At 56.1% G+C, this 21,284-nt stretch overlaps 1 protein-coding gene across 2 annotated transcripts in view; it reads left to right on the top strand.

The window, feature by feature from the left end:
• NECTIN1 (nectin cell adhesion molecule 1) overlaps positions 1 to 21,044 on the top strand; it is a 106,441-nt gene extending 85,397 nt beyond the window's left edge. Inside the window, exons 6-10 of one of the 2 annotated variants that reach the window (XM_037736745.1) lie at positions 4,561 to 4,708; positions 5,656 to 5,731; positions 6,189 to 6,302; positions 14,806 to 14,987; positions 20,246 to 21,044. In XM_037736745.1, the coding sequence (XP_037592673.1) occupies positions 4,561 to 4,708; positions 5,656 to 5,731; positions 6,189 to 6,302; positions 14,806 to 14,946 (479 nt within the window). In that variant the 3' untranslated portion in view covers positions 14,947 to 14,987; positions 20,246 to 21,044. Of the gene's footprint in view, positions 1 to 4,560; positions 4,709 to 5,655; positions 5,732 to 6,188; positions 6,354 to 14,805; positions 14,988 to 20,245 lie in introns of those variants that run through there. The other variant, XM_037736746.1, reaches the window with a different exon arrangement.
• Positions 21,045 to 21,284: the final 240 nt, after the last annotated feature.

Raw genomic sequence — 21,284 nt, 5'->3', positions numbered from 1 at the left:
AAAAAAAAAAAAAAACACTAAACTTCTGAGCATGCTCTGCTCCCTCCTCCAAGCCCCCCAGATTCCTTGTCTTTCTCCCTTTGCAGCCCATTTCCCAGCCATATCCAATACTTCGAACTTCCCTCATATACCCCACATTTGACACATGTGCTCCAGTCGCGCTCCTTACCCTGCAACGTTCTTCTCATGGTGAACTCCTATTATGCTATCAAAACCCTGCTCAGAAGCCCCCTCCTCTGTGGGAACAGACCTCTCTTACAGCATGAATCACAAAACAGGGTGCTTATTTGTGTACGTGTATGACTCCTCCATTAGCCAGGGGGCAAGACCCTCAGGCCCGGCAGAAAGCCTGGCACATAGAGCTGTGAGGCACATGTTTGTCTAACTGAAGGAGGCGCAACGGGTAGGGAGCATGCTGTGAAGCTGGATGTAACGTCTGGGCTCACTTCCCGCCTGAGGGAAACCTGGGGTTCAGGAACACTGACATCTGGCTGAGAGGGGTGTGGTTGGGAGAAGCAGGTGAAGATTGCTGGCTACTTGGGTGTGACCCAATGCTCCTTGGGCTCCCTGACCGCAAGGCCTCAGTGAATCGGGTAGAGCTGTGCCTGGAAGAGCAAAGAAGCCCCAATGGCACACGACCTGCCCCCGACGGCGCACGACCCAGAAGGAACCCATCTGTGTTCACCTCCAAACCATGGATTTCACTGTCTCAGTCTGAAGGACAGGAAAACCAGATGCGCTGTCACCATGTGACAGGTGAGAGAGCTGAGGCTCAGGGATGTCACTGGTGTGAACCCAGAGGCCATTCCTGCAGCCTGAGCCAGGACTGAGAGCAGGCTCTCCCAGAGAAGCCACTGAGAGGAGGCAGGCCTGCTGGGCTCCCAGGACAAAGAGACTTCAGTGGTCAACCAGACCCAAGTCCAGCTGTGGCGAGCCTAGCTGTGGGACCTGGACAGCTGACTTGACCGTGCTGCCCTTTTGCAGTAGAGCAAGAGGCCCACAGCCAGCCTCCCAGGATCACTGCAAGGACAGCACCCAGCAAGGAACCTGGCAGACAGGAATCGCTTTCTAGAGGCCCCTCACCCACTCCCACACTGATTCCAGCTCTCCCGGGCCTCACACTCCAGCCCTGGCCCAGGCCCCTCTCACAGCCAGGCCCGGCTGCCTGCAGGTGACTGGGCCTGCCCTCAAGCCTGTGGGGCTGGGAGCGGGGGAACCGATTTGTCACGGTGTAACCAGAGAGTGTCTGGGGGCTCCATGCCAGGGCTCCAGCTGGGGCCAGCACCAGGCCCCTTCCTCACAGCTGTCAAGGGGAGGCTCAGAGACAAAGCACCCAGGGCCCCCGTATTTGGGGAGGGGGTAGGTAGGGCGGTGTCTGATAAGGGATGAAAGGGGGAATGGCAGGCCCTTGCCAAGTGAGAGATGAGGAGTACTGAGAGCCCACAGCCTGAGGCAGGGAGAGCGGCACGCAGGCGGGGGTCCCGGTGCCCTCAGCCACGGACTACCTGGATGATCCTGCACAAATCACTTAACCTCTCTGAGCTTTATCTTGCTCATCAGAGATAACATTATCTCATTTTGCAGGCTCAACGTGAGGATCAAATATGCCACAAATCAGCAAAGGCACCTGGCACAGTGCCTGGCATACCGGAGACTTGAGGCCAATTTCTCCTCCTTGGATTTCCCTTTTCTTATCTCCACATCTCATTTTCTCCCCACTAGTATTTCTTCCACCAGGGCGGGACCTTCAGGTGGATCAGACAAGGCCCACGGTGACAATGAAAGTTGCACTCAGATGTTGAGAGGGCAGGACCTGGAGGGAGTACAAATTGGAGGGAACAAAACCAGAGTTATTCACTGTGGCCCTGGCACATGTGAGACCTTGCCCACTGCTTCCCACCCTGTTTAGCCTTTGGCTTTCCTAATGCCCACAGGAGTGCATACACAGACTTGCTCACTACACAGTCAGCCCTCTGTACCCGTGGGTTCTGCATCTGTGGAGCCAACCAACTGCAGATCAAAAATATTCAGAAAGAAAGAAAATGGATAGTAGCACCTGTACTGACCGTGTACACCTTTTTCTTATCGTTATCTAAATAACACAGTATTACAACTATTTACACAGCATTTACATTGTACCAGGTATTACAAGTAATCTAGAGATGATTTAAAGTATATGGGAGAATGTGTGTAGGTTACAGGCAAATACGACATCTTTTTATAGAAGGGACTTGAGCATGCTTAGATTTTGGTGTTCGCTGGGGGTCCTGGATTCAATCCCCCAGAGACACCGAAGCAGCCATGTTTTTGTTTTCACTGTAAGGATGATGAAAGGGCCCTTATAGAGACAGCTGCCTCCCTCTCTTGGCAAAGTGGCCACAGAGTCCATGAGGGTTGATGGGTGAAAGCCCCTGAGAGAAGTCCGTGGAAGCAGGGAGTCGAGATAGGGGCTAAAATCCCAGCCTTTTGTCCTGAACCTGTATCCCTCCTGCTGGAATCCCATGTGGGGCCGACCATGGTAGAAGAGAAACTTGAACTCTCTGAGCCAAACAGGGTATGTGTTCACTTCCCTACTGCTCCCCCTCCCACCCTAGCCCTCTGGAAATCCCAGCCTGCCTCAGCTGTGCCGAGAAGAGAAGGGGATATAGGTTTGGGTTCTGTCCAGGGAAACTGAATCCCCAGCATCCAGCATGGAGGTGGCCCAAGGTGAGAGCTCCCCCTAGTGGAAGGTGGGATTCCAGAGGCCCGATGGACCCTCTTCTGGAACTGTCCACTATACGTTCATTCAGCCAAGGCTTCATTGATCCATTCACCACACTTACTGAGCATTTCTGCATGCCGGGCAGTGTGCGGCGCGGGGGAGACAGGTCAGATGTGCAATCACAGACTGTAGAAAAGAGAATGAAAGAGAGTCCGGGGGATGTCCGAGGAGGACCCCTATTCCGGTGGAGGAGGCAGGGAGGGCTCTCTAGAGGAAGCACGCTCAGCTTAAACCTGCAGGTTGATTGGCCCGGCAAAGAAGAGGGAGGAAAGAGAGACCCTGGTGGAGAGAGTGGCTCCTACTCACACCTGAGGATGACAGGAAGCAGGGACTCTCCATCCAGGAGCTGCACGTGGTCCAGCCTGGCGGCAGCATGGCATTTCCTCTGGGAACCAGGCCATGAAAGGCCTCAGCCCTAGGATACTTTGATGAAGGCCATGAGCTCTTGGAGGATTTTAAGTAGGGAGGTGGCCTGATCTGATTTGTAGTTTAGAAAGATCACTCTGGAGTCAGGCATGGTAATTACAGGCTCATGCTTGTAATCCTAGCACTTTGGGAGGCTGAGGCAGGAGGATCACTTAAGCTCAGGAGTTTGAGACCAGCCTGGGCAACACAGGAAACTGCCTTCCCAAGGCAGCCACAGCCACCAGCTGTGGATGGTTGGATGCTGGGGCCAGAGCCTTTGCAGAGGCAGGAGAAGGGTTGCAAATTTACTGGGAGCCAGAAATCTCCTTCTTCAGAGCATTGGAATGGAGCAGAGAGACAGAGAGTGAGTGAGTGAGAGAGAGAGAGAGGGAGAGAGAGAGAGAGAGGAAGGTGCTTGTCAATTTCACTTTAGGAAAATTGTCTCCATGATGTTTATTGCCAACTGCAGTTTGGCATCTCTATTCAGGTGCTCTCTGTGTTTAATTATATATAATATGGTGGTGAGGAAGAAGGAGAGAAATGAGTACACAGTGTGATTTTCTCCTCAGTCCCTACCCACCCCCCTCACCACCAGGGTTATAAAGGTCAGAGGTGAGAAATTGACTCCAGCAGAAGGAGGGACTGGAAGGGCAGCTGTGAGTTCATTGCCAAGCCTGGACCGCTGGGAAGCAGCCTGTGCCCCTGGCCACAGGCTCAGTCTCTGCAGGCTCCTGGGTTTCAGGTGGCTGCTGCTCAGACTGCGTAATATTGCGACAAGCCCAGCAATCCTCTGGGTCCATGGCCAGGTGGGTCTCAAGGGTAGGCTCAGCCCTCTCACCTTAGACCACAGCCCTCTGGGCTTTTCACGTATCTGTATTGAAGAGTCTTGGTTTCCCGGGAGGCACCCCCAAGTGCCCCTTCTTCATCGAGCCTCCCAGCTCCCACCTTCCCCTCCTGATCCTCACCCTCTCTCCAGAGTTGGGAGAGTGAAGCACAATGAGTTCATTTGCTTGTTTAATTGCATAGGGAAGGGAAATAAATTAAACTCCTCAACAGGAATCTTCCCTGCAGGGCCAGAAATGGAATGAGGGTGTGGGGACCCCATCTCAGCACCCCCTGCCTGCCCAGGAGATACCCCCACCCTCACTCTACCTCCATGCCCTAGATCCCAGGATCAGAGCAGCGTCTGGGTTACAGGGCCATGGCGACATAGAGGAGACTCCTTCCCACCCTGACTGGGAGCTCCTCTTGGGACTGGAGTACCGTTGGGGAGGGGAGCTGGGGGAGAAGTGGCAAGGGCAGAGCACTGCCTCCAGGTCTGACTCTCACCTCTGACTCTCCTTGGCTCACTAGAGTTTCTGTCTCTGATTCTCTTTTCTGTCTTTTGTTTCCAGAAAAGCCCCGCCCCCAGAGGGGTCCAGGAAGTGCAGCCAGGCTCCTGGGGGGCACCATGGCTGTGTTCCTCATCTTAGGTGCTGTGCTCACTGTCTTCTATCTGTACAACCGGCAGCAGAAGAGCCTGCTGGGGACAGACGGGGCCAGGTGAGCATGGCAGGACTCTGCCCACCAAACTCTTGCTGGTCTGCTCCCCCACCACCCTGGGAGCCCTAGACTTAAAGCACCTGAACCTGTGGAAGCTCAGGGACTTTCTAGGGCCTCCCCACGCCCCACCCCAACTCTGGGGGGCAAGGAAGAGCTGACCCTCCTGATTGGCAATTGCTGCGTGCCAGGCACCGCCCCAGTCCTGCAGGGCTTCATAAAGATGCATTTGGTCCTCACAGCAGCTGGAAGGGGAAGGTGCATGATTACAATCCATGATTTATAGTGAGGAAACTGAGGCACAGAGAGGTTAAATAATTTGCAAGAGTTGACCTGCTCCCAGCCATTGACAAGGGGTGTGTGCTGGCAGACCCAGGGCCAGGGAGGCGAGAGAGACACAAAGTTGGGGGAAGCCAAAACCCCTAACCGTCACAAGAAATCATATTTTAATGCGATATTTTAAAAAATCAAAACAAAAGCAAAAATCCATGATGAACAAATGTCCACCTACATTTTGTTCGTCATGGATTTTTACGCTGATTTTCATCTTTAAAATCTTGCATCACATGTTATTTCTCATGCTAGCTGAGGCTGTCAGTGCCACATACAGTGTACATGAAGTCTCACCCCCGCCCCAGGTGAGGGTCCACAGTGCTGCTGCTGGTTCCCCACTGTCCTTTGAGCTAGGAAACCTGAGACTCGCATGGCTCCCCTCCAGAGCTGGGCTGGGGTCAGGGACAGAGACACCTGGGAAAGGTGGCCGGGCACCCTCGGCCTCTAACCCAAGACCCTGAGGAGCCCCAGCCCAAGCTCTGGCCTGTCAGGAGGCTGCCTGGGAAGCAGAGCCCCATGGCCTGCTGGGGCTGAGGGACCGGTAGCTGTCTGGTGGCCCAATGGGCAGAGCCCCCATGTGCGATCCTGTGCTAACCTTACCCTCATTCTGTCCCCAGGACCGACCTGCCCCTCTCCCAGAAGCTGGAGTCTTCTCCCAGCAGGCAGAGCTGCCTTGCACCTGAGGATATCCAGGTGGGCCTAAGGCAGCAGAGGACAAGGTCCCTGGACCCCGGGGAGGGAGAAAAATGGGAGATGGCCCCAGGGAGGAAACCCAAGCTGAAGGCAGAGCCACCACACCTCCATGGGTGGGGCTCCATCTCCCCCACCCTGAGAGACGACAAACTAGGACCCTTCCTACACAGGGCCCCCAGGGACCTCTGCCTCCACCTCACAGTCCATTCATTCATTTAAAAAAATGCATTGAGCACCTCTCAGGTGCCTGGCCCCAAGTTGGGTCCCTGCTAGAGCCAGCAAAGCTAAAGGCTCAGGGGCACTTGTGCCCTCCAAGACGGCCACCAGTATGGGGGATGCCAGGATGGGTTGCATGGGAACTAAAAAGAGGAGTCCCAATCAAACTGGGGGTCTGTGAGGGTCACCTGGAGCAGGGACACGGAAAACTCTGTGCAGCACTCACCGCCTTCTCTTCCAGGTTGTCCACCTGGACACAGGGAGGCAGTGGCAGCAAGAAGAGGAGGAGCTGCAGAAGCTGTCCCTGCAGCCCCCCTACTATGATCTGGGGGTCTCCCCTTCCTACTACCCCTCGGTGAGGACAACTGAACTTGGAGGAGAGTGCCCCTAGCCCAGCCCCACCCAGCCGGGCCATGAGCCTTAGAGGGGAAACCAGACAGAGGAGGTGGAGGTGGCGAGGGCTGGGAGGCAAAGGGGAGCCCACCCAAGACAGAGCCATGGCCCCTCAGGGCTGCGCCACTGTAGGCACCCTGGGCAAAGAGGGACTGGACGCTGGACAGACCATTCTGGGAGACTGGCATTTCCAATGAGCCTGGCCCCAGCCTGATGCCCAGCTCTCCCTCCCCCAAGCCCTACCTCCAGCTCTGTACCCTGCACCTTAGCTCCCAGTGCTGCCAGTGGCCCCTCCTCCTGGCCCCACTCCTAGCCACTCAGAGGGCCAGAGTCCACTTGAATGGCTGCCACCTTTGCCCATAGCTGCCTCCTTTCAGCAGACTTTTGAGTTAGGGGTGTTACCTACACAGTGCAACCCAGAGACCCAAGCCAGACCACCTGGGCCCAAAGATAGCACACGCTTCCCTGGCACTGGCAGGAGAGCCAGGCCTTTGTCTCCATGGTGCAGCCATCCTCACTCTTGGCAGGAAGTGCCAACATCAGCCCATCTGGAGGTGCCAAATCCTGCCCCCAGGGAGGTAGCATCCCCTTGCCAGGGTGCTGAGCCCAGAGAGCCAGCCCAGCCTCCACCTTTTGATACTACCCAGGGCACAAAGGAATGCCAGCTCTTTGCTATTCCTCAAGCAACCTAGAGACACGGAAGTGAGCTAGAACTCACTGTGGACACCAAGTCCGTTCTTCAAATGGCAGCTGAGCAGCCCCTGTGCCACTCTCCTTCCCATCTGAGGGGCACCTCTCACATCCCCGTCTGTACTGCATGGGCCTGCCAGTTCCAACAGAAGGGATCATAATGGCAGCATGGAGCACGTGCTGCATGCCAGGCACCTGGCTAGTCACTTTTCAAACACTGCTCTTACCACATAGATGGTTCAACAATCTATATGATAAGTGCTTCCGTTGCCCCATTTTATAAATAAGGAAACAGAGGCTCAGGGAACTTGAAGTGTCTTCGTCTGTTTTGTGATGCTAAAACAAAATACCTGAGACTGGGCAATATGTAAAGAAAGGAGATTTATTTCTGACAGTTCTAGAGGCTGGAAAGTCGAAGGTCAAGGGGCCTGTTTCTAGCAAGAGCCTTCTTGCTGCGTCATCCCATGGTAGAAGGCCGGCAGGCAAGAGAGTGCGCTCAGAGCGAGAGAGCAGGGAGGGGCCCGACTCGCTTTCATCACATGCCCACGCTCTCCATAACTAACCTGCTCCCTTGATAGAGACAATCCATCCATGACGGTGGTGTCCCACGACCTAATCACCTCATTAGGCCCCACCTTCCACACCCTTACATTGAGGATAGATACATTTGCCAACAGGACACATGAATTTGGGGGGACACATTCAAACCATAACAAAGGCTTGCCCGAGATCACCCAGAGGCACTGGGGAAGGCTTCACACCCCAGGACCCTGGCTCTCGAGTCCTGGCCCTGAGCAGGCGGCAGCCAGCATGATGAGCAGACGCTGGGCAGTTCACCTGAGCACAGGGGAGGCTGGGCAGGCTTGTGAGCCTCGGGGCCACCTGGCACCACTAATGCCGAGCCTGCTGCAGCCCCGGCTTACTGTCAGCAGGAGGGCCCAGCTCTGCTGCCTGGCGGCCCCTCAGCTCCAAGAGCCCAGAGAGTGGACACACAGCCCAGAGAACTTGGGTTTGGAGTCCTAAGTTGGGGGCCAGGGCGTTACAGGCACCAAGCAGGGTAAGAGTCTCCCACCCGCAGACGCCAGCTCACCCACGCCTGACTCGGGACAGAGAGAGCACATCATCCCAGGCCCAAAAGCGAGGGAGGCAGGGGAGCAGGGAGACCACTATTTCCAGAAAGGAGAAAGCCATACTCCACTTGGGGTTCTCCAAATGGGCCTTTTCCCTCCACCCCCAGTCAAGACTCACTAACCTCACTTGTCACAGCCATGGTGAAAGAAGAGAGGAGAAAGAGGGGGCAGTGGGAGCCTGGTGCTGGAGGGAAAAGGAAGATGATGGAAGGGAACAATTTGGAAAACTGTGGAAGACTCCAGTGGGATCCCCCGTAGAGCGGGCCCAGGCTCGGCATAAAAATCTCTGTGATGGAATGAACAGCTGCAGCTGGCCCTAATCCCCACTGACGACTTCTCGGTCTTGCTCTCTGACTGCTGCCCCCACGCCTGGCATGCACAGCCCTCCCTGGGGCACAAGGAGCAGCTTCAGGACAGTGCCCACCGCCCTGACCCGTCCCTCTGCACAATCCTGCTTTCCCTCCCCTCCTCCCTCATCCAAGCCCAGACGCCAGGTCATGGCCCTGACTTTTCCTCCTCCCTCGCCGCCTTCCTCCCTGGGCTCTGCTTATGTTGGGTTATTGGAATTCCCTGATGAGCATATCCATTCAAGAGCCACTTGGGACAGAGAATACAGTGAGCCCACCTCCACCTACCAGCCATGGGCAGGAGGGGCCGGTCGAGGGGGCCAGGAGAGCATCTACACCCTTTGTCCTGAACCCAGGGGCCGTGGTTAGGGCATCTGGGTGGACAGAAGCTTGTGAACAGCCTGCGGGGTGTTGTATGGAAGTCACCAGTGGAAGGGGGGCTCTGGCGTCCTGGGGAGGCTCTGTTTGTGGTCGCCAAGAAAAGTGTAATTCTTTTTGGCTTACAGAGCAATTACCGGGTGAGAAAAGGATTTATTCCCAGAACTCAGGTTTGTTGGTGGTGCAGCTTGCATACAAGTCACATTATTGATGTCATCAATTCTCCTTCCTAACAAGTCATGAGAAGGAGCCAGGCAGAGAGCATGCGCTGTTCACCACGGGCACTCCAAGGGAGGAGGGAAGCCTGCAGGGAGCCCGGGACCAAGCTCAGCGGCCCCAGCCTGGGTGGGTCCAGGCCCCTGTGTGGGCCAGTCCCAACGGTGATCACTGAGGCCGGGGCACTCCACTCGACGTCCACCAAGGTTTCTGGGCCAGGGATCACCCAGGTGGCAGGAGAGCTGAGAGGCTCTAAACTAGGTCTGAGGAAGGACTTCCAGAGGACCCAAAGCCAATGTGTCAGTGAGGAGGGCGGAGGAGACATCCCTATCCTTTAAGGAGAGGGGCTTCCATCTTTTCAGTCTTGTGAGCATGGACAGCCCAGGCTAAAGCAAAAAACTAGACCAAACGACCTTTGGAGGGATGTAGTCTGAAGCTCTTATGCCCCCCAAGGAGCAGACGCCAAGCTGAGATTAGACATGCAAGAGTCACTAGGGGACACCTGCGAAGGACACAGAGGGGAGCAGGAGGTAGCAGGGAGAGCCCTAGAGCACGATACTGATCTGCCCTCACGAAAGAAGGTGGGGAAAGAAGGAGGGCTGAGCAGGAAGTCTCAGGATGGCAGCGCAGTGTAGCGAAGTAGTGTGCCATCCTTGGGCCATCATTGCCCATAGGACATCCTAGTCCCTAAGGACTCCTGCGTCCCACAGGAAAGGGCCCCCAGCCTGTCTAGTTGTTGGCTGAGAGCAATGTGGTCTCCGCACAAATGCTGGGTAGATCCAGAAGGGTGGCAGCCGGGGCTGCAGCCAGCCATGCTCCACAGCCATCCAGGTCCACACTGCCACCCTCCGCCGGGTGCTGAGATCTGCTCTTCCATCCAGGAGCAAGGAGTAGCTTCTCCATGATTCAGCGCACCTCCCTTCCTGGGGATGTGGCCCCTGTTGTGACAGCAGATCTTAGGGCCACACCGGTACCCATCCTCTCCTGTCCATATCTGTTCTCAATTCCCCTCACTCAGCTGTCTCCACAGCAGGTCTTGGTGGCTAACCTGGTGGTGTGAACAAAAATGTTATTCCTGAGGGCCCTGAGGCCTTGTTAAGCATGCCTTCCATAGGCCAGGGTTGTTACAAGTATCTGTCCCCTTAAAACAGGAGAGGCACCCAAGGAGGCCAAGTGTGGTTCCACACGCGTTCCTCTCTAACCCTACTGTGCAGCAGCAACCCGACCTCCTCCTGCTGATGGGTCATTACCCGTGCCAGCACACAAGCTCCTCTTCTTCCCTGCTGGCCCCAAACACTTGCAGTCCAAGGGCCCAGGCAGCAGCCCTCGCTTACCGTCTGTAGGCCCCTCCCTCCTGCAGAGCTCAGAGCTGCGGGAATAAAAGCACAAAATTCCCCCATTGGGTCACTGGGTGTGATGGTAACTGTGACCTGCTCCTGCCTTCTTTTTTGTTTTTGTATGTTTTTGTTTTTATCTTTTTATTTTTTGTTATTAGTTTTGTTTTTGTTTTTGTTTTGTTTTGAGATGCAGTCTCACTCTGTCGCCCAGGCTTGAGTGCAGTGATGCAATCATGGCTCACCACAGCCTCCGCCTCCCTGGTTCAAATGATTCTCACGCCTCAGCCTCCCAAGTAGCTGAGACTACAGGCGCACACCACCACATCTGGCTAATCTTTCTGTATTTTTAATAGAGACAGGGTTCCACCACATTGGCCAGGCTGCTCTCAAACTCCTGACCTCAAGTGATCTGCCTATCTTGGCCTCCCAAAGTGCTGGGATTACAAGCATGAGCCACCATACCTGGCCTACCCTTTTCTTTTTGCTTATTTTTTTTTAAATCCCACTCCTGCTTTCATCCCTTGGTTCCCAGGCCCATATACTTTTTCTTTTGGGGACATAGCATCCTATAGAGGCCTTTGGAGTGTTGCAACCGAGCTGGCACTGCAGGGCCATAAGAATGACCACTTGATTGAGGCTATGCTAGCTGTCTTTGCACATTCAGTCTGCTGTAACAAAATACCATAAACCGGGTAGCTTAGAAACAACAAAAATGTATTTCTCACAGTTCTGGAGGCTGGGAAGTCCAAGGCATCGAGCTCTTCAGTGCCTGGCGAGGGCAATGCTTTCTGGTTCATAGATGGTGACTTCACTTTGTGTTCTCAAATGGTGGAAGAGCATAGGAGCATTCTGGGCCTCTTTCATAAGGGCACTAATCCCATTCACCTCCCAAAGACCTCACCTCCAGATTCCATCACCTCAGAGGTTAGGATTTCAGTATATGAATTTGGTGGCGACACCAACATTCAGACCATAGCATTGGCTATAATTCTCTAGGGTCTGTCTGGTTTCTGTAGGGGCTGGACTGATGAGTTAAGTGAAGGCTAGAGAGGGCCCTTCACCCTCGCATCCTTTAGGTCTTTAATGATGACAGTGATCTCTGCCATCTTCCCCACCCTGAGTACAGTATCCTTTTTAATTTACTCTCTTGGCTGGCGAGGTAGTTTCAGAGTTTCCACTTGGCTTTCACCCCCACAGACCTCATGTGAGTTTAGTATGTCGATCCCAATTCCGCACGTATGCGCTGTGCAAACGCCATGCCCCAGCAGCGAATTCTCCCAATCCTCTGGGGTCCACGCAGGGTGTTGGATCCCATGTCCTGAGAAAGTGCTCCCAAATCAATGAGTTCTTGTTTATTCAGTCTATATTCTGGCCCGCTTGGTCAAGAAACCTCAAAATCCAACCCAGGAGTGTTCCCCAGGCTTCTGCTGGTTGACGTGAGCTCGCTCCTGGTCTCCTGGCTCTGTAGGCATGTCGTCTTCCTTCCTGATCAGGCCCAGCATGTCCTCAACTGGGTTGTGCTGGGCTCTAACCCTAGCATCAGCCTGCAGATAGAGACAGAGGAGGGGCACCTATTGCCTTGCAGGAGAGAGGCCTCTGCAGCATCTTCCAGCATACAGTGCTGATAGCTCTTACTAAGGAAGAGTGGGCCACCCACTCATGGGTCTCCACTCACTCATCCTCCCCTCAGTTTCAGGGAGCCAGGTTTTCCCCAGTAGGGCCCTTACCAAGCACAAAAGGCCTGCCTTGGCTGAGCTCCCCTGGAACTCTCTGATTCCTATTTCACATCCTGGGTCTACTCCTCGGCTGTGTCCACTCCTCCACTGCAGGAGATGGGCCTCTTTGGAAGCAACCAAAGAGGGTCTCTGGCTCTAAGGTTGAGCCTCTAACTACTGATGGCCCTGAGTTTCTCCGTCTCCAACATGACTTAATAATAACAAGCCGGCTCTGCTGCCCTTGCAGGCCTGCTCCCTGCACATCTTTCAAATGCCCGAAGCACTGGACCTGAAAGCTCCCCTCCACCAGGATGTTCTCCCAGGCCCCTACTGGTGAAAGCTTTGGCAACTGGGCTACCATTTTGTGCCAGGAATGCTCTGGGGCCTGCTTTCCACTTGGGGTGAACTCCTCCTTGCCAGCAGGCACTGAGAGAGCCAGGTCCAATTCTCCATTTCACCTTTTGTTTTACCCACCTGTTTTCTTGGGCCCCTCCTGGAACCACCCAGCAGGAGTCACAGGTCCCTGCTTTCCGTCATCTTTGAGACAGACTCTACGAAGGCTAAAGGCAAAGTGCCCAGCATTCCCTGGGCAGCCCCACATCTTGGATAAGACAGTCCCAAACCATGTAGTTGAGCCCCTCTCCACTTACCTAGGTGAGATATTCCCAAACCACCTTTGGCCATCACCCTCCAATCTCCCAGGCTTCCCGGGGGTCACAGCCAGGTTGCTCCCAGCCAACGGCATGCAGCTGGGAAAGGCCTGCGTACGAAAGCTGTCTGGAAGACCCGCCCCAGTGGAAACCTGTAGAGTCTGCACAATCCCAGGACACACCTGGCCTCACATCCACCTGAAGCACTGGTCCCCAGACATCCTCAGGATGACAGGAGGGAGAAGAGGTGGGATCCATTTAGTCATGGGGATGCCATTGATGTATCCCCACTGCCTCCGCAGGATGGCCTTCACACCATCCCAGAATGGCAGCCACTCTTCCCATCTTTAGAGGACTCCTTACAGCGGAGCTAAAGTCTTGGAAGCCCCTGGGCATAAGAATTTGGCTCCCAGCATCCCCTACTCACACTGAGCTGCTTGCCTGGAGCCCCCCTCCCCTCCACTCGGCCACCCTGGTAGGCCCTCTGACTTGTGGTTTGGGACCCAGACTTCCTGTCTGTGTAGCCTCCTTCCCCTTCCTTCTGACGCTGGTCTCCTGTACCCCTAACCTCCAACCCAGGCTCCCTCCTTCTGGAAAAGAGGTGTCTCCTCCCAACCCCCCACTCCCCACCTCTAACTCCAGGCAGGCTGTGGAAGCACAGAGGGCCAAAGGGAAGAGCAGGTGTCAGAGTGTGACTTTCCCTTGCAAGGAATCAGGAGTTCTTTGCACCCATCTTAGCTCTGCCATGTGTTCCTGCCCATGCCATGTGTCATTGATGGACATCAGAGGGGCATTGCTGGAGGGCAGCTGATATCAGCACACCTGGCTTTCCCTGCTGCCCAGGCAGCCCAGCCAAGGAAAAGAGAGTGAGCCGCAGCCCAGATCACGAAGATCCCTGCAATAGCGTGCAGCCTTATTCCTGTACCAGGCCCTGCCCTCACAGCATGCCAGAGCCCTCCTCTCCCTCAGCCCTGCTCTGTGGACAGATGATCTGTCTGTCCACCTGCACACTGGCATTGAACATTGAGCTGAGGAAGAGGAGCTTGTGAGAATAGATCCAAAGAGAAGAGCTGGAAGGGCCTCAGGGATCATCAAGCGATCCTCCTATTTTGCTGAAGGGGAAACTGAGGCCCTGGGAGGGGGAGCAGTTTGACCCAGCCACAGGGTGAGTGGTCAGTAGCCACCCACCGTTGCTCCTGGACCACAGCACTTCCTCTGCCCAGTTCTTCCCACCAGCCGCTCTGCTCCCGCTCCTAGCTCTCTGTCTCTCATTCACACATCTGCAACTCCCAGCGGAGGTAGGGAGAGCCTCTGCCTCTCAACTTTACCGCAGCCCCTGTCCTTGGAGCACTCTTATTCTAATAATGTCCAAATCACACTAAGAGTCAAAGAACTGCAGTGCCACTGAATAGCCGGGGGTGGGAGTTGGAGCCCTGGGTTCTAACCATAGTGATAGTGCTTCTCAGTTCTATTTTCCCATTTCACCAAAGAAAAACTCGAGCAACCTGCCCATCAAGCCATAGCAGGGGGCCCAGTGAAAATATAAAGCCAGGTCCTCTGACTCTAAGTTCCGTTTATGCCACAGGAGCCTCCCTGTGACCCCTTGCACGTCACGTCCCGTCTCCAGGCATCTCTCGTTCCTCTGCAAAATGATAGGGTTTGCACAAAGACAGTGGGGCCAGGAGTGGGACCCACCATGCCTCTGTCCACCCACGCCCAGGGCCTAAGGGGGCACAGCTTAGCACAGCAGGTAAATGTTTTGTGACCAACTTTTGTAAACACTTTTTCTAAACCTTTCTCTGTTGTCACTGAGTAATTGGTGCTCTGCGTCTCTCTCTCTCCCCCATGCCACCTCCCCTCAACCCTCCATGGTTCCCTTCTCCCCCTTATGCACCCCCACACCTCCCCATCTCCCCCGACGCCTGGCTCTGGGGTGCCTCATCTGGTCCTGACCACCCCCACCCACCCCTCCTGCCACCTGTCCCTTCTGCATCATTCTTAGGGCTCTGGCCTAAAGGACACTGACATCCACTATGCAGAGCTGGACACCTCTGCCCTGGAACTAGTGCCAGGGCTGCGGACCCCTGTGCCAGGGCCTACAGAGGCTGTGGAGTATGCCACCATCCAGTTGAGCCCATCCTAGCACGTAACCCCTAGCCACCCACCCCTGCTTCCGGACCACAGGTAAACCCACCCCCTCCCTTCTACTTTGTCAGCCCTTCTTGCCCTTCCTGGCAGGGCCTACACCCCAACTGTTGGGCCTCGGCAATGAAAGGGTGAGGGAGGTGGGTAGGGGCCAGGTGAGCACAGGAGAAGGAACGTGGACCAGGAGCCCACAGGGCAGGAATGTTGTCCCATTTCTGTCACACACTGTTTCCCCTCTCTAAGCCTCAGTTTCCCTACCTGTGAAACCCAATCAAGTCTAGGGCCCCTTCGTGTTCCAACAGTCCTCCTTATCCCTCTGTGGCCCCCAGAAGCAGCCCCACTCCCTGCATCCCAGCTGGCCCCCTAACACTCACCAGCGAAGTGCTCCACTTCACTTTCTTACCAAAGAGCCCCCGGGGTCAAGGCTGCACACCCACATTTCCTCTTGACCCCCTGGCCCAGCTGGACAGTTGAATTCAACCAACATTTATTGAGTGCCTGCTCATTCCAGGCCCTGCACAGAGGGCCTGGAGTTCAGGGCGGTTCCTTGCCTTGATGCACTTTCTGCAGAGTAGCCACCTCAGGACTCCTAAGCTCTGGGCTGAAGGGGAGCCTACAGGCTCTGCAGGGATGGGTGGTGAGCGGGGCTCTCTCTACCTGGGCCCTGGAAGATACTGCGAGGTACACGGAGGCCACAGTGCAAAGAGCCCAGACACTGCCCACATGGCAAGATCCTAGGAGTTTCTGCAAACATGTGACCTCCCCGAGAGTCAAAGGAAGGTGAAGATGTCTCAGAATGAGAAACTGGAATCAGAGGGCTGAGGACTCAGGCCAAGGGGCCACGTACGGTGAGGAAGCCTGGCCTCGGCCCTTGTGATGAGTGGTTTGGGATGAGCAGGGTGGGAGGGGACAGAGACAAGGACAAGTGGAGGAGACAGTCCCACTGGGATGAACATGACAGAGCTGAGTGTGAGAGGGGTCCCATGGGCCCAGGAGCCAGCAGGTCCCAAGAGGGCTGGCACAAGGGGATGGACCCAGGAAGGGGCTTCCCTGGTGGTCCAGGAGAGCCTGCTGGGTCCCAGGACCCACAAACAACAGAACTCTGCTCCCCACTTCCCAGTGTTCCCCATCCCTGCTACATCTCAACAACCTCCCATCGTCCTGTGACACGCCATCCTCTGTCACCTCAACAGAAATGTGCTTAGCCTCAACACCCCGCTTAGGTATGGAAGAGTGAAGAGCCAGGGGGTACAGGGGCATCTGAAGCCGTCTGCACAGCATCCTTGGAGAACCTGGCGTGGGAACCAGGATGTGTCCCTGCTCCAGCCTGTCCTCTCCCTCATCAAAGAAAGGGTGCTGTGGACATGAGGAAGGGGCTGGGTGCCAGGTGCAGTTCCTCCCCTCCCCAGCTCCAATAAGCCAAGGGAGGCATGCTCGGCTACTGCAGCTCTTTGTGAGGTCTGGGTCCCGGGAGAGGCCAAAGGGAGGAAGGTTTGAGGCTTGGAGTGGGGATGACAGTCTGAGGGGCCAGAAGAAAAGACATTCATCTCATAAACTCTAATTTGGACCTCTTCCCGGCCTCTCTAAAGTACATGGAGTTGGGGTGGGTGTAATCCTGAGTGCCCCTGGAGGAAACCCAGGAGAGGGAGGGGTCTGCTGCTGCCCCCTCACTGGGTTTCACTTGCTGCCCTGGCCCCAGAGAGGCCCTCTGTTTGGGTGCAGGGTCTGAAGGGCGCTGACCAGGGTGCCAGGACAGGGGAGACACTGCAGGCAGCTGAAGGAGACCTGAGAGCGTGGGGGATGGGAGGGCAGTGCAAGGCACTGGGTGGGGTGGGGTTGGGGGATGACTGGGAATTAGCCCTTCCTGCCTGCAGCCTGCCCCACCATGCACTCTCACTGGCCTGCTTGGCAGTCCCGCAGGAGGAACCAGGATGTCAGACAGGAACAGGTGCCCCACCATGCGCCATGTGGCAGATGCCCTCCCCCATCCCTCATCCCGGCCCCCTCGCCTGGGGTACAGGCCTCGGCAGCAGATCCCAGAAAAGTCCTGGATGTGAGCTCCTCGCCTCCCCCTCACCCCATCCCCAGGCCATTGGATGAGGCCTCAGCCAGGACCTTGCTAGAACCTCTGGATGGTTAGACACTAACGGTCAGCCCGTAGCAGAGCCAGTAGGGCCTCCCTGGGAAGAGAAGGGGGATTTGAGGCTGGGGATGGGAGGTGAGGAGCTGCTGGGCCTAGCCTCGCTCTGCTCCTGCTCCCATATCTCCCCCGTCAACTGCCCCCCAACCCCCCACTCCCCCGCTCCCGGCACACTCAGCCCTTCCCCCTCCTTGCCCTCCCCATCTGCCCACAGCATTTCCTTTCCTCCAGTTCTTCTCACTAGCCGCTCAGGCTCTGTCTCCCAGCTCCCAGTCTCCAGGGCCCTCATTCACACATCTGTTTCTCTCCTTGTGGCTGTCCCCTGTCTCTCCCACTCTGGTTTCCCCTGCCCTTTCATCTCCCCCTTCCCCATGCTCTCCCCACTAAAGCTGCTGGTTCCAGAGGCTGGGACTTCAAAAGGAGATCAAAGCTGGGCTCCCCCATCAAAGACTGGGCTCTGCCAGGAGCAGCCCCCTCCCATCAGACTGCAACTCTCCCTGACAGGTCAGAGTCCTGCATTCCAGTCCCCTGGGAAGCACATTCTCAGCCAGCACCCAGTGCTGGGCAGACCACTGGGGTAAAGCTCCTGGCCTGTGAGTTTCAGGGAACCAGCTGGAAAGCTGACACAGCCAGCCTCTATTTGGCTGTGTGACCTTAGGCAAGTCACTGACCCTCTCTGACTCAGAGTTGTGTTAGGTTTTAAATAGGGCTATTACGGAGTTTGTTGGGTTGTTGAGTGAATTAAAGGAGAGAAAGCAGGTAAAATATCTAATGCTATGCCTGTTTTATAGTAGGTGCTCAAGGAATTGCTGCTGTTAACACTACTCCCATTACAAAGTCCTCTGCATGAGCACCTGTGGAGCTGAGAGCAGAGGTGCCGGGAATAAGGCTTGCTGATGCCCTGAGGGGCAGGGGGACCCCGACATGCCCAGTTCTGGGCCCCACTCCACACAGAGGCTCCATATAAACCCCATTCTCTAGGCTTGGGTTTTGCAGGATGTAGTGGCCACTTCAAAGCCCCCCATTGCCCTCCCCCACCAGGCACTGGGCTCTCTCCCCAGGCTTCATTCCTCTGCCAGGCCACCACCTCGCCCTCAGTCTCTGGCTGCAGTCCTCCTCTTCGCCCTCAGCCCAGCCCCACATCCCTTAAGGGGATGAAGGCGTCTGGATGGGGTGGGAGGTGGGGCTGAGAGGCCGAGGCTGCATTTCGGAAACTTTTCTTGGCTCAGAACTTCAGAGACGACGTGACTTGAGTAAGTCCCTAAACCTCCCAAAGCTTGTTTTCTCATTTGTAAAATAAGGGGTTAGCTGCCTCAAATCCTCCTTAGGAAGCAGACTCTGTCTACATGATAATTTTAAAGAACCAGGGAGATAGAACTCAAAGATCTCTGAGCTCCCTGAGGATGGGGGAGACGAGGAAGTGCTCATCTCCAGTCTGCCCTGCCTCCCACAGGCGGCTGGTGCTGACACACCCCACGCAGCCCTGAGACGCAGACCTTGCAGGCCCTATGTCACTGAGCAAGAGACTGAGGCTCAGGAGGGGAAGGAGCCTGCCCCAAGTCACAGCGAGCAGAGGCAGCTCTCGGGCTCTCCCCGACCCCTCACCTGACCCGGACCATCCTCCCAGGCTGTAAATGGGCACGTGGAAGTTCAGAGCCAAGATCCGCAGACAAGGCTCCAACCTGCACTCCCCATCACATCCCCAGGCCCTGCCCAGGCTCCTCCTCGGATATCTGCCCTCTTCCTCTGACGCCCCTCCCTCCTCCCACCAGGGGACCCCATGGTAGCACCCCACACACACACTGGATCCCACCCAACATCCTGCTCCTCTGTGCCAACCCCCACACCAGGGCCACCTCCAGGTGCTTAGGGGCTGGACCAGTGCCACCCAGGAGAGCAGCCTGATGGAATGTTCCCCTGATGGAATGTTCCCCCTCTATGCTCCCCCATACATAGCCACGAGTCACGGGAGGCTAGAAGCACTAGAAATGTAGCCAGCGCCACTGAGGAACCGGTGTTGTCGCTATGTTAATGCTAATATTCTTTAATTTTCATTTTCATTTAAACATGGCTACAGGCTGCCATACTGCACAGTGCAGATAGAGGCACCGCGCGAATGTCTGGTCTCTGCCCTTCCCCTCCGCAGCCACCTGCAGTGGTGGAATATATCGGGTGGGCAAGAACAATTCTTGGCTCCTGAATTCTGCAGCCCAGGGCAGTGTCCCCGGCTGGGCGAGGGGAGGGGAGTGCGCCCTGGGAAGAGTGGAGAGGTGCCGCAGCGTCCAGCAGGCTCCTGAGTCCAGTCCGGGCGTGCAGCCCGCGAGCCCTGGGGGCCTGAGCACCCTTCCAGGCCTTTGATGAGGAGGCAGGAGGGCCCAGGCTCACTCACGGAGGTGGCTTGGGAGCCTGGTGGCCAGAGTCTTCTGTCAACCTCCTGGGAAGCCAGGCAGACCAAGGTCAGATGGGGCCAAAGGCCTTCCCCAAAGCCAGCCACTCTTGTTCAGTCCTTACGCCTTGGCCTTGGAACCCTGGCCCCAGCTGTGCTTAGAGGGCAGAGCAGAGGCCGACTGCCTGGACCCTCCCGTCCTGTGGGACCTGGGATAACCGAGGCAGGGGCCAGGGCTCCCCCTGCTGGGCAGCCTGGGAAACGTGCCCCTGTGCCGCACACAGAGCTGGGAGCCCTTCCCCAAGCTGAGCTCCCCCAGGGAAGCTGCCTGGAACTTCAGGTCCAGGGTGGGAGACAGGTTGGAGTGACCAGAACCTGAGACATCCCCTCCAGGGCCTAGGGTGGTGGGAAGCCAAGTGGAGGTCAGTACAGGACCCCAGGTGAACATACCACCCCATGCCACCCACACCCTGCCCAGACAGAATGCCTTTCTTTTCTCTCCCCGCCTTCCTCTGTCCCTGGCTCCTGGTGCAGGGGAGGGATTGGTCATGGGTTTTAGAGTCAGGTAGACCTGAGTTCAAACCCTGCTCTGACACTTACTTGTGTGTGACCTTGGGCAAAGGGATGGAGCTTCCTGGGCCTGCTGGGAGGAAGGGATGGAAGGCATGAGAGGACTTCAGGGATGCACTGCTTTCATGCCTGGCGGGTGGTGGGCAACCATAATCCCCAGCTCTCTTCCCTCCTCTCCCCTCTTCCTCTGTTTTTCCCTAGAACTCCAGGATGAGAACTGCCATTCCCCAGGACCTCCAGAGCTACCCTGACATCTGGAAGACCATGACCTGGGGCCAGCTGCCCACCTGCTGCCCCAGGACCATTACCTCCAGCCTCTTTGCACTGGCATCCCTGGGCTCTACCCCTTCCTCTAAGGGCATTCATGGACAAGACTCTGTCCCCCTCACACACACACTCTGCCCTCACCTGCTGCATTCAGGCCAGCCCAAGACAGAAGTCTCATTCTATATCCCAGTTCCCTCCTCCCAGACCTCCAGAGCCCCTGGGCTCCACTTCCCTCTACCCCAATCATGAGGGTAAACCTGTGGGTGAACACCTGAGCATGACTCCCTAGGGTGAACATGAATTCTGAATGGGAAAGGGCGGGTGTGTTTGGGGGCGAACAGGTGGGCACCCCACCACTGTCACACACTCATCCTCTCACAGAAGCTTCCAGACTCCCCCTCAGCCTCTCAGGCTCCGCACCAGCCCAGGCTGCCAGGCCTGTGCCTCCTGCCTTTCCTCTCCTGCTGGGAAGCTGAGCCATTAGCAAGAGGCAGTAGACCCCAAGAGGCAGCTCCCCTAGCCTTCCAGCAACCCCCAAATCACCTCCAAGCTCTAAATCAATATCCGTCTTCCTAAGCCCTATTATCTCAGGGTCATGCCTTTAGGAGCAGATATCTAAAGGGGCCAAGGAACTCAGACCAGATCACAGCCTCTTCTGGGCACTCAGAGCTTGGGACGTCTTTGCTGGGCTGAGTCCCTTCAGCCACTGTCAGAACCAAGGAGGTCCAGGAGGCTTGGATTGTGAGAAGGCTCCTCCTGCAGGGGGTTACAAAGCTTCTAGGCCAGTGCTGTTCTAGCCTGGCCCTCCAGCTTGGGGAGAGCCAACCCAGGAAGCCACAGAGAGATTTTCATCTTCTAAACCCTCAGCCCTGGCACAGATGTGTCTCTAGAGTGAGAGCCCAGTGCATTCTCCGGTCCTTAAGGCTGCCATTGCCCTCACTGCCTCACCCCTACTCACAGGCTAGCAGCCCCC

Source organism: Cebus imitator, unplaced genomic scaffold, assembly GCF_001604975.1.
Source record: "Cebus imitator isolate Cc_AM_T3 unplaced genomic scaffold, Cebus_imitator-1.0 Scaffold28, whole genome shotgun sequence".
In the NCBI taxonomy this organism is placed as follows: Eukaryota; Metazoa; Chordata; class Mammalia; order Primates; family Cebidae; genus Cebus; species Cebus imitator.
The sequence above is the reverse complement of the archived record's forward strand: the minus strand, read 5'-3'. Positions and strand labels throughout refer to the sequence as shown.